The sequence below is a fragment of the Notamacropus eugenii genome, chromosome 4 (genome assembly GCF_028372415.1).
Source record: "Notamacropus eugenii isolate mMacEug1 chromosome 4, mMacEug1.pri_v2, whole genome shotgun sequence".
Lineage (NCBI taxonomy): Eukaryota > Metazoa > Chordata > Mammalia > Diprotodontia > Macropodidae > Notamacropus > Notamacropus eugenii.
This window is the reverse complement of record NC_092875.1, coordinates 39,802,684-39,815,229: the sequence shown is the minus strand read 5'-3', so window position 1 is coordinate 39,815,229 and position 12,546 is coordinate 39,802,684. Positions and strand designations below refer to the sequence as shown.

General features: G+C 51.4%; 1 protein-coding gene across 11 annotated transcripts in view; it reads left to right on the top strand.

Annotated features, from left to right (window-relative positions):
- NCOR2 (nuclear receptor corepressor 2) overlaps positions 1-12,546 on the top strand; it is a 359,203-nt gene that overhangs the window by 148,281 nt on the left and 198,376 nt on the right. For all 11 annotated transcript variants that reach the window (XM_072600693.1, XM_072600695.1, XM_072600694.1 and 8 more), the window contains exon 5: positions 9,246-9,425. In XM_072600693.1, the coding sequence (XP_072456794.1) occupies positions 9,246-9,425 (180 nt within the window). The remainder of the gene's footprint in view (positions 1-9,245; positions 9,426-12,546) is intronic.

Below are 12,546 nucleotides of genomic sequence, written 5' to 3'. Positions count from 1 at the left end.
CCTCCTCTTCCTTCACTCTCTGTCTCTGTCTGTCTCTCTCTCCCTCCTCCTCCCTCACTCTCTGTCTCTCTGTCTGTCTGTCTCTGTCTCTCTCTTTCTCTCTCTCTCTTCCTCCTCTTCCTTCACTCTCTGTCTTTGTCTGTCTCTCTCTCCCTCCTCCTCCTTCACTCTCTGTTTCTGTCTCTCTGTCTCTGTCTCTCCTTGTTTTTCTGTCTCTCTCCCTCTCCTCCCCCTTTCCTCTCTATCACTTCATATCTCCTTTCTTTTTCCTTCTCTCTCCTTCTCTCTCTTTCTCTCCCCTCCCCTCTCCGCTCTCCCAGTCTCTTGCCCGTTGTGGTGCTATCTTCTTTATTGTCCCAAAGCTTCCCCAAGTTGCCTGTGGAAAATGGGAACCCATGGTCTCATTATTGAGAGCTGATTCCTGATGTGCGTGGCTGCAGAAGCAGCAACATTTTCTCTGAGCTAATTATCTGGGATGTAACAGATACCTGGAGGGACAGTCCCAGCCTCCATGAGCACTCAATCTGTTCACACAGGCCTGGCCTGATGTGCTGGGCTGGAAGCTGGGGGTCGTTCCAGACATGATTTCAGGCTCTTTGCAGGCCCATTTGTTTATTGCCAGTTACTAATTTTCTTGTGCCCTGAACTTTTGTGATGCTGGGCTTTGGGAAGCCGGAGGGATGCCTTTGGCTCCCTTCTCTTCCTTTTAGGGAGAGAATAGGAGGAAAGACAAGCCTGATGCTCCCATTAGGCTTGCATGGGGCTGCAGCAGAGGCTTCTGGTCACAGGCTTCATGACTGCTCATAGGATGTATGGTGGCGGGTATTTCTGCTCCGGGACGATTCTGAAGGATGTTTTGTAGAGAGAATTCTCATTCACTTAGGGGTTGGACTCAGTGAGTTGTTGAAATTTGGGCTCTTTGATAATCTCTGGTTCTCGTGAGATTTAAGGTCAATTTGAAAGGGTCTTTTAGGAGCTCAGGGGTCCCTTTGGGTCCAAGATTGACATTTCAGTCACCTTTCTGTCTTAGTCATGCTAGGATCATTTCAGTTCTACAAACATTTACTGGGGCTCACTTCATGAAGATGCAGAGGACTGGCCTCCTTCCCCTCCCAGACCTTGGAGTTTAATTAGGCCAATAAGATCAGTAGGCAGATAGTGACAATACCATAGAGAGCTTTGTGAGGAGGCTGCTGAGGGGGCACAGCTCTGCTTGTGGTTAGCTAAAAGCTGGTTTGGGGGGTAACTGTCCCCCATTGTCCACCTTCTGGGACAGTCTTCGTTCATTCTGTCTGCCCAGTCTTCTGTGCACAGTTTCCGATCTGTGATTCTGAGCCAGGATACCCTGCCTGGAGCAGGGGTCACTCAGTGGGGCAGGAGTCCCCTAGCAAGGGTAGCCACTCCCCAGGAAGGTCGGCCCTGCCGCTTCCAGGGCTCGGGACCTTTCTCCTTGACCTCAGAGATCAGGGTGTCTTTTTTAAACCCCTCCTCTGTGCCTCTGAGCCAACAGGCCCCATCTCTTCCCTAAGACAACTCTTCAAATACTTGAGTACAGTTAGGTCAGTCAGTCCGTCCACAAGCACTGACTTTTGAGTCTTGCTTTGTGTCCAGAAAAAGACAGACCCAGACTTGTCCCTGTTCTCACAGAGCTTCCATTCTAACACACACACGCACACACATTCTCACACGCACACATAGCACACTCACATACATGCACACTCGCACACACGTACACACACATATCCCTGAAGAACAAGAAGGGGGCATGTCAGGGAGAGCTTTAGCTGCCCCAAGTCTTTCACTTGTTCTTGGACGTGATGAGGAGCCCTTGTTTCCTGATGGGGCAACGTTGTCACAGAAACCCCTTTGGGTCATTCTGTGCAGGATCTCAGGGCTGATTTTAAAGGGTTGATTTTCCAAGTCCTTCTGCCCCCTCCCCGGCCTTGAATGTTTGGCCTAGAAGGAGAGCACAAGGAAACAAGCATTCATTAAGCATTTGCTGTGTGCCACGCACTGCTGGGGTTTATTTCTGATTCTTCCATTAAGCCCTCCCCTCCACTGTGTGACCTTGGGCCAGTGCCTTCTCCACTCTGGGACTGTTTTCCTTCAGGGCAGAATTAAGAGCTTGGATGCCATGCTCCTGGCAGCCCCTTGGGATGGGTTAGGTCCCACCGGAGCCACTTGGGGCTGGACCAGGCTGGGCAGGCCCTGGGGCAGCTGGCCTGATTTCCAATTCCAGCTCTTCCTGGGCCCCTGAACCTCCCAGTTCCCTAAAATCCTCTGTCTTTGAAATGGACAGGGTGACCATTCAGTCCAGTCTAGCCAAAGACACATTTAGTAGACGCCTGCTGGGTTCCAGACCCTGTGCCAGGGCTACAATGGGAAGCTCAGGTTTTGCCTTCAAGGAACTCTTTTGTGGGGGTGGAGAGAGCTCCAGAAAGCCTGCTAAGACCCTGCCTCATTGTTTGGGGAAGGAAGAGGTGGGGACAGGGACGGGAGGAGCAGCCTCCCATCCGGGAACCCTGCGGGTTTTCTCTTTGCCCTCTTTGGGCTCCGTGCCCTTCATCCTGTCAGAGGGAGGCATTGGAGACATCTGGAGAATTATTGTTCATCTCTGTGCACCAGCCAAAACCTGGCAGTCATGCTGGGCTCAGGGAGATAACCCCTTAAGAGCCTTAGTGCCATTTATTCCTGGGGCTGCCAGAAGCAAGCAGGGCCCTCCCCCCAAAAAGGAGCTTGGGGGGCTGCCTCCTCCTCCCCCTCCCCGCCTTTGGCTCTACATCGCTTTGTTGGCTGGCCCCAGGTCCTAATGGGAGGCTGCCCCTTGCCCCAATCTGCCTCTGCCTTCTTTTCTTGGCTGGCCCCAGCTGTTTCTGGGGGACTTCCCCCCCCAGCTTGTTCCTTTGGCTTCCCCAGCTCCCATGCCCCTCCCACCTCTCCCCCTGCTCCTGGATCCCTCTAGTTATCCCACAAATCACATAGTAATAAGGTCAGCGATAAACAGAAACTACAGTAGCTGATAACGGCTTATAAAAACAAATCACACGAAGCCAAGTAATTACCAGGAAAGGATCACCTTGAGAAACGAAGTGATTGTTTTCCTTTCCTGAAGCCCAAGGGCTGCTTCTGTGGGCAGGTGAATTAGTCTAGGATGTGCTATTCTCCTTTGGGAGGAGGTGGGGTTTCAGCCGGACACCTGGCCTTTGGGGAAAGGCTGGTTCTTTGGGGTTGCCTCCTTTCCCTTCCCCCCTGCCATGGGGACCTGTTGGATTACTCAGAGCAAACAGGAGAGGTGGAATGGACAGCTCTGGTTCTGGGTGGGTGGGATGGAGACCTTGGTTTTATGGGTTTAGCTGGAAAGAACCTGGTTTATGGCCAGCTGTGGGGAGGGTCAGCTAGGCAGAGCCTCTGACAGCTGCTCGTGGCCCTTACCTTTCTCCCCATCAATCCATAGATCATGTCTCTCATGTTAACAAGATGGGGTCTTCATCAAAATGTGTTTGCAACCAGGGAGGGATGGAGCGAGATGTAACTTGGCAAGGTGATCCTTGGGAAGTGCCTTTTTCTTTAATTAGGAATAGGTTTTTAAACTTGATCTCTTGTTTTTATATTGTCTCCCTCTGTCTCCTCTCCATGACCTTGTAAGAAAGCATTCCCAAAGGGCAAAGAATTGTTTAAAGAGACAAAAATATATAAGCACCACACACTGAAAAAAGACACCAAGCTTATAGGCGATGGTCTGCACTTGTGGGGATCCCCTCCAGCCTCTGCAGAGGAGCAGGGGGAGGTGTCTTCTCATATTTCTTATCTGAGGTTGGACTTGTCCTTTGTACTGATGGGTGGTGGGCAAAGTGGATAGAGAGCCTGGCCTGCAGTAAGGAAGGCCTGATTAGCTGTATGACCCTGGACAAGTCATTCAACCTTTTTGCCTCAGTTTTCTCAGCTATAAAATAGGGATAACGAATAGCATCTACCTCCTAGGGGTGTTGTGAGGATCAAGTGTGTTCAGCACAGTGGCTGGTATATATTAGGTGCTTAATAAATGCTTCTTCTCCCCCTGCAGTCTTTGTCTTGAAGCTGTGATCTTGCGAGCCCGGCTGGAGTCTTGGAACCTTGGCTCTGTCTCTTTTCTCCTTCTCTTGCTGCGTGGAGATGATTCATTTATTTTTCTTTCCTAATGAAGTGGGTGTGCCTGTCTCTCTGCCCTTTCCCGACCTATTACTTTGTCCTCCCTCCATTTTTTTTTTTCAGTATGAACCATTAAATTTTTTTTCCTTTTAGCTTTTCCTCCCAGCTGCCTCCTGGGCTGGGCTCTTCCCACGTCTGGGAGGGGCTGGGTGGAGGGGCCAGGAGAAGGGTGCTGGCTGGCTGAAGAGATGTGTGGGAGCAGGAAAGCTAGTGAGGGCTTTGGGCATCTCGCTGCAAAATTGGCAGTTTGTCCTAGGAATGTGTTTTTGGTTTCTCAGCTTGCCTGGGCCACAGCATGTACAGGATTAGCCCTCCCTAATGGAAGCATCTGGTGAAGGAGACCACAGCTGGGCTGACCTAGTGAGCCCCCAGGAATTCTGGGAAGAGCAGTCTTTGTGCCTCTGAGTGTCTAAGTGGAGTATGCACGACCTCATTTACGTTAGTTAGGAAGTAAGACCCTTGCCAAAGGGCATATTCTCCAGGGTCAGTGGTTTGGGGGTTTCTGGACTTCAGGTGGCGTTTTCGACATGGGTTTTTCTGACCTGATTTTTTCTCATTAGCTCTCTGCAGTGTATTTCCCTCTGGGATCCCTTTTTGCAACATACGGGTTGTGAGGGGAGCCATCCCACTCACCAGGTGTGGTTCTATCCTGTGCTCTGACCACTGAATTTGGAGTTAGAGGGCCAAGGTTTGAGTCTCAGCTCTACTGCTTGACTGCTTTTTGAAATTTGGTTAAGTAAGTCGTTTAACCTTATCAGGTCTCAGTTTCCTCATCTGTACAATGAGGGGGTCAGTCTGGATGACTTTTAAGGTCCCTTGCAGCTTTAAGGGGAAAAATCTCAATTGTTAGCTATGTAAAGTAGCTGTGAGAAGCTTGCTTTTTTCCCTTTTGGATTATCCACGAGAGTGTCTAGCAATGCTGTTTCTGGCTAGTGACTGTCGTGCGCTGGCAGCTTGCCTCACTTCTTTGCAAGGTTCTCTGAACCACGAGACAGTGGTCTGCATCTTTCTGGGGATGGCACCTATGATTTATTGACTTTGAGGAGAGTAGGCCAGATGCTTGGGTCTCCAGTATTCTCACTCAATTCTGCCTTTTTTGACCCTGCCTTTTGCTAGGCAGGGACCAGGCAGAGTGAGGGATGTAGTCAGGACAGAAACCTGAGGCAGTTTCTCAGAAAGGGATTTTATTAACTCCCAGTTGTTGAGCATTGCTTTAGGTTCTGTCAGGCTCTGAAATGATGCTCTGTCAAGGGAGGTCCCACCAGACAGTGGATTCTGGTCAGTGGTCAGGGTTCACACCTCTCTGAGGTTCATCCTCTCTGACAAGGCTCTTTGACATTTTCCTCTGGAGAAATTTGCCCTAATGGTTCTGTGGGGTCAGAGGACGGTCTGCTGGATGGAGGCCCACTTCTCTCCCCAATTGTAAGTCCTTCTTCTGCTTTGACTCCCTGAAAGGCTCCAAAGCCTTTCTATAGTCAAGCCAGGGATCTTTTGGTTTCCACTAGGTGGTAGACATTTAAGGCATTGACCTTAGCTTTCTAGAAAGGGTTGGGGTAGAGAGAATGAGGGTGTTAGAGACTGGAGAGGAGAGAAGACATTTCTAATGTGTTCTGGGTTTGGTTTGAAGTGGCATTCTTAAAATCATTTTGGTCTGTGAGCCTTTTACTCTCTTAAAATTATCAAGGACCCTGCCAGAGGACTTTTGTTTATTGAGGTTCTGTCTATCGATGTTACTAGAAAGTAAAACATCTTAGTGTCATTATGAAAATAGTGTTGACCTCAAAGACCCTCTTGGGGGTCCCCAGACCACACTTTGAAAACCACTGGAGAATCCTCCTTGAATGGACAGACATTATCATCATCTGATGCCTTTCAGTCTGCCAGCCATCCAAGGTTCCTGGGTTGTCTTCTACTGTACTGGGTACTCTGATGGGGAGGATACAAACATGAGGGTGGCTGTAAGGATGGGACACGATCCCTGCCCTCACAGAACTTACTTTTCCCCTTACAGAAGGGCATAAGGAAGCAGCATGGGAGAGACTGCTAGACTTGGAATCAGAAGAGACTTGGGTTTGAATTCCTTCTTGCACATTAAGGACCATTGGATCGGACCTTGGAGATCATTTATTCTGATTTCCTTCATTTTACAAATAAGGATGCAGGCTCTAAGAGAGCAAAATTATTTTTTGCAAGGTCCTAGAGGTCACAAAGGCTGAGCTGAGATCAGAACTCAGGTCCTCTGACTCCAGATCCAAGCACTCTCTCTCTCCATCATCCCTACCAGCTGGTCGAGTCTCTGAACTCATTCAGTCTCCTTTAGATGAAAGCTTGTGGGTCCTAGAGCCCTCACACCAGATGTAGCTCACTGGAGTGCAGCGAGGCTCCAGGGAGATCACTCTGTCTGGTGTACCTGGCTGAGCCCTTGTCACGCAGGCTGTGCCCCGCAGCCCACCAGCTCCTCCAGACCAGCAGAGCTTTAGCCACTTTGCATATCCTTATCTTGGCTTTTTTTATCTTCTTTTGAAACCTTTTAAAAACTTTTATGTTACTTTGTTTCCTGCCTTCCCTCCCTAGTAATCCAGGAGGAAGCACTTCAGCAAAACCGATACACACAAAGACTGTCCCCCGTGCCTGCAGAGAAGGAGGAAGGTGCTTGTTCTTAACTCTTTCCTATCATTATACTAAACGTTATACCAAACGGTTTCTTTTTCTGTTTACATTGTTACAGTCATCACATGTGGACAGGATATACACAGAGATATATACGAGTTTTGGATTTTGGGCTCTGCTCTGCTTTGCATCAGTGCATATAAACCTTCTCATGCTTTTCTGAATTCTTCATAGTCATTATTTCTTACAACACAGCACCGTTCTTTTCACATTGCCCAGTTTAGTTAGCTGTTACACAATTCACAGGCCTCAGTTTTGCTTGTTCCATTTCTGTTAATGGACTGAGCACCTGCTCCGAATCCCTTTTTCCCCTCTGGCTTTGATGAATTAGTCTGGACAGAGTGGAAGCAAGCCTGTGCCCCCTGCTCTCTCTTCTTCTCCAGCTGTACACAGCAGCATTCCTTTGTAAGTAGCCTTGGATTTCCTCTCGTGTTGTTTCCTGCCTTTCTCACTAGGTTATGAGCGCTTCCAGGACTGCCGCCCCAGCCCTGCTTTCTCTTCCCAAGACCTGGAGCATACTCAGTGTCTGACCCACTGCTCTTTGTCCTCTGGGATCTGTTTCTCTGTTCTCCAGAGCTAAGGGCAGCTCTTGGCCTCAAGCATCCCATGCTCAGGGCTCTCTTCTCTTCCTCCCTGGGCCCAGGGTCTAAGATCTTTTTGTCTTAGCCAAATTCTACTGTTTCCCCAAGGCATATAATTTATTATCTCTTCATTCTTCTCTGTTTCAAAGCCTTCCCCCATCCTCTCTGCATCTGACCCATTTTTTCTCCTGGACACGATTTGGTTGCGCTAGATTTCATTTGAAGGATTTCCAAATATTCTCCCATCCCCCTCCCCTCCCCACATTTGCCTTATACTGTGCTTTTTCACTCCCATTTCCCAGTTAGGTAAAAGGAGGTCTAAGGACATAGACACTAAAATCCATGATCTGCCAGGGAGAATAGGGGTCAGGAGGCTGGCACCATGTCCTTGACCAGACAGGGGAGCCTGGTGGTGCTCTGTGGATGATAACCAAGTGGCAGACAGGAGTTGGCAGGGATTTCCCATTCATCCCAGAAACCTCTCTGGTGCCTGCCACCCTGGGGTTCATGCCAATACAGCTCGCCGTGGGTGAGCCACTCACTATGTCAGCATCTGTTCAGGAAATCGTGCCCAGACCCTCACTGGGGTCATTGATGGTTTTTGCCTTCTAGGCTGATGGGGCTGGGGGCTGAGGGAGGAGGGGGTGCCCACCTGTCGTTGGCGGGAAGCCCCTGAATTTGCTTGGCCAGAGTCCAGAGAGGGGCAGGGGAGGGAGGGAGTCACAGGATGCTGCCCACAGCCAGGCTGGGGCTCTTGGAAGACTCTGGGAACGCCAGTTGGTCCTGGAAAAGAATGCTAGCCTTATGTCTTCCCTTGGCCAACTGCTGCATAGGAGAGCCTGAGGGGTTGGTGTGAACCTCCCCTTGTTCCCTCAGACCTCAGAGGAGCAGCTGCCCCAAGGCTCAGGGCAGGGGCTCATGTTACCTGCAGGTGGTCCCTCTGATCCCCTTTCCCCTTGCCAGGTGCCCCCCAAGGGACAAAGAGACAGGGCAGAAGATGAGATTGGGGGAGGCCTCACTAATTGAGAGGTGGCTTGCCCTGCAGGCATGGATGGGCAGAACCTACCTTGGCTAGGAGGCCCGAAGACTGCCTGTGTTTGTGGGTTAGGGAGGCGGGGGAGAGGGGTCCAAAGATGGGAGCCTGGGAGTGAGGAGCCCAGGAAAAGGCAGGCTGTGGCCCAGACGGCCTCTGGGGCCCATTCTAAGCTGTCATTAGGACCCTCTGCTCTGAGTTCAAATGTTACTTCTGCTACTCACTCTCTTTGACACCTTTCCCATGTCTGTGGGCCTCAGTTTCCTCATCTATTAAATGACTATTAAGAGGAGCTGATGTTCCCTCCTTCCCGCAGATTTCTCCTCCTGTCATCCCCATGACCTCCCTTTGAATCCTGGCTCAGTCACTGCCACGCGTGATGATGGGCACCCATCTAGTGTTGCCCTTGGGGCCTTGTCTGTGAAATGGGGAGATTGTGATCCTGAACCTGCACACAAAAGCTATCAGTCAGTTAATGTGCATTTACTACTCAGTCCACACCTACTAGTGTGTGCCAGGCACTCTGCTAGTCACTGGGTAGAGAAGGCCAGCAAGGAAAGAGTATTTACCCCTGAGGAGCTGACATTGGACGAGGGAGATAATATGTACACTCCCTTCACTTCCTTAGGCCTCAGTTTCCTCCACTTGTAAAATCAGGGGGGCGGTCCAGCTGGGGTCTGAGGTTCCTTGGAGTGCTAGATCTGGAGTCGGAAGCCAGAGTGGCACTTGGCTGGCCTTGGGTGACCTCCCTGCCTCTGTTTCCTCCCTGGCAGGACCGAGGCCTCACTGGCAAGCTGGAGCCCGTGTCGCCGGTGAGCCCCACCCACCCTGAATCAGAGTTGGATCTCTTACCACCCCGACTATCCAAGGAAGAACTGATCCAGAACATGGACCGTGTGGACCGGGAGATCACCATGGTGGAGCAGCAGATCTCCAAGCTGAAGAAGAAACAGGTAATGGGGCTTCCCTGGCCTCAGGGATGAGCGACTGGGGCTGCCACAGGCTCAGTGTCCCCTTCCAGGCGGGGGCCTCTGGACTCCTGTTCTAGGCCAGCCCTGCCCATGGATTCGTATGAGACTCAGCAAGATTGTTCCCCTCCCTGGGCCTCAGTTTCTTTTTGATAAAATGAAGGGGTGGGTCTGGATGTTCAAAGTTTTGAGTTCTAAGGCCCCTCCAGCCCTGACATCGTCTGTTCTAAGACCCCCCCCCCCCCCCCCCCCCGAGCCAGTATTCCCATTTTTGAAATGGTGAGAGAGCAATAGGAGGCCCTCAACGCACCAGACTGCAAGGCTGTGGCAGTAGAGAAGGGCCCGAGTGGTTGATGCTCCCCCAGCATACCTGGGGTCCAGGGAAGGAAGGTGACAGCCTGGGCTCCCCTCCTCTGGCTCCATCTCTGGGCCTGCAGAACACCTGACCTGTGTCTGGAACACAGGGCCCAGACCAGGCCTGAGCCGGAGCCTTCCAGTCTCCTCTTTCCCACAGAGCTTAATGGTTTTCTGCTTCACCATTTAATGAATCCCAGACACCTGCTTTTGGCCGCCTTTTTTCCACAGAGGTATCAAAGGAGCTTAGGCGATATGGAGCTGGGGGAAAAGGGAGATTTATGGAACAGCTGTGTCTGGCGGGCCATGCTCATAATGCCTGTGTGATGGCCCTGGACGGATGTGACAGTCACATCTGGCCTCATTAGACACTGGAGCAAGGAGGCGGGCCCCGACAGGCCCTCAGGGGGCCTAGGTCCTTGGGCCTGGGCACACAAATCTCTGGTTCCCCTCATTGGGCCCTTCCTGGGAGCTGGGGGAGAATGAAGAGGAGTGCTGGCATGTGTTTTTGCATCTGTGAGAGTCCCCAGAAGGAGCCTTTCTCCATGCCTGCTGCCTCCCCAACTCCTGGAGGGGGTCCCTGTCCCCCCACTCCATCCTGGGACCAGCGCAGCTCCCTGTCACATCCTGCATTCTCATCTGTTCTTTGTACTGCACCTTTGTCCCTTACAGGTTAGTTCTTATACGTAGTTTATAAAGCAGCCAATATTTGGGTGCATTTGATTTAAAAATTAGAGACCGTTGATCTAATCCAACCTCCATGTTTTACATATGAGGACACTGAGGAACAGCAGTGTTCCTAGGGTTATAGATAGGGTGCTCTAAGGCACCTCCAAGGCCGTCTGGGGCTTCTGGAGATGTAAAGATTAAGCCATGGCCCCGAGTGGCAGTCTCTCCTCTGCCTTCCCCATCAGACCTCCCACTCCCAGGAAGGTGGAGTGCACCTGCCTGCTCAGCCTCTCAGTTATTAAAGCCTTGTTATCAGAGTAGACTTGGGGACAGATAGGAGGGGCATTTTCTGTTTTCCTAGCTTTCTCAGGGTCCAGGCTGACCTGGGGGGGAGATACCACTTCCCAGCCTCTCCCATTACAGGGTAGAATTGGTGAACTGGGAAGTCTTATGAAGTCAGTGGCCCATCTGCCTTCTCCCCTCCCCTCCCTTTCTTTTCCCTCTCCCTGCCCCCTTTCTTTCCTTCTCTCTGGCTCTATCTTTGGGTCCCTCTGTTTGTCTCCTCTGTCTCCCTCTCCTCCCTCTTCCCCCTCCTTCTCTATTTCTCTTAGCTCTTGACCCATTTCACAAATGAGACTGAGCTTTAGGCATGAAAACTCAAGATGCCTGGGGCATCAGGGACAGAGGATGGGATATGCCCATTCCAAGGTCAGTCCTCTGAGCTCTACCTCAATCAGGACAGCTAAAACTGCCCTCCTGGAAGGAGTGTTTCATAGAACCATAGAATGCCAGAGCGATGGAAGCCCCTCAAGCCAGGAAGGAATCTGGAACCTAGAACCTTGGAGCCAGAAGAGACATTCTCTTTTAAATGTGGGATGTCAGGGCTGGGAGCAGTCTTTAGAATAAGGTTAGGAATGTTCTAGGACTGAGCTGTTCCAGAGCAGGGCTGGATCTTAGAACAGAGAATGCAAAAGCTGGGAGGGGTCTTGGAGACTACCTAGGCCAGTCCCTTTATACAGGAAACTGAGGCCTGATGAAGGGGAGTGACTTGTTCAAGGCCCTGCATGGATCTCTCTCCCCGCTAGGACCTCCCCCTGATTCCAATGCTTGGCACTTCAGGATACATGGGGAGCACTTAGATAAGTAGGGTAGCTAATAAGGAAGGGTACCCAGGAGCCTCCTTACCTTATCATCTCCTGGTGGTGAGATGCTAGGCCATGCCACCCACAGATAGCCAGCCCTCCAGTTTACAGATGAGAAAACTGAGGCAGGCCCAGGGAGGTTATGACTGGGACCTCAGGGACCAGCCAGCCAGCCCCCTTCATTTGACAGAAGAGGAAAGGGAACTCCCCTCCCTTTTCTGGCCTCTGCCCCTGCCTCCTTCCCCAGACTTCAGAGGACCAGAGAGCAGCAGGGAGGGGAAGCCACAGCAGAAAGAGCCCCAGAGAGAGGGTTCAAAAATGCACAATCACACACGCAGAAACCAGGCTGGGGGTTCCGGACTGAGAACATTCCGTCCGTGGCCCATCAACTCTTAAAAAGGAGAAGAGGAAAAATGGCCGATGAGGGAAAATCCCAAATAAGAAACATCCCTGTCCTGGAGCCTCTTGGAGGCACACAAGGGCCCCATTATTCCCCCCTCCCGCTCCCCTCTTCCCCGCGCTGCTCTGTCCCTGGGAGGGCCTTTCCATAATTAAATACATTTGTAGGCAGGCCTGGTACTGAGCTCTCCGTGGACGGCCAGGGAGACTCAGATTGGGATTGGCTGGCCAGCGCCAGCGTGGTGAAGCCTGAGGTTGGCGGGGTGGGGGTCTGGAAAACTAGAGGCTTGGCTTTCCTGCCCCCCCTTGGGCATCTGCTTCCCTTTTTCATTCAGGGCTGTTTTCTCTTCTTGTGAGTAGTCTCTCCTCCAGCTCGGGCCCCTCCTCTTCCCCCTCCCTCCCTGGTAAGGAAGGACAATTGGAGCACGTTAATTTCTGGGAACTGACCCAAGAATCCCCTTCTCCAGAAACACACACACACATGCTCGCTGTCCCTCTCACACACACACTCTCGCACACTCACGCACACACTCACATGCACT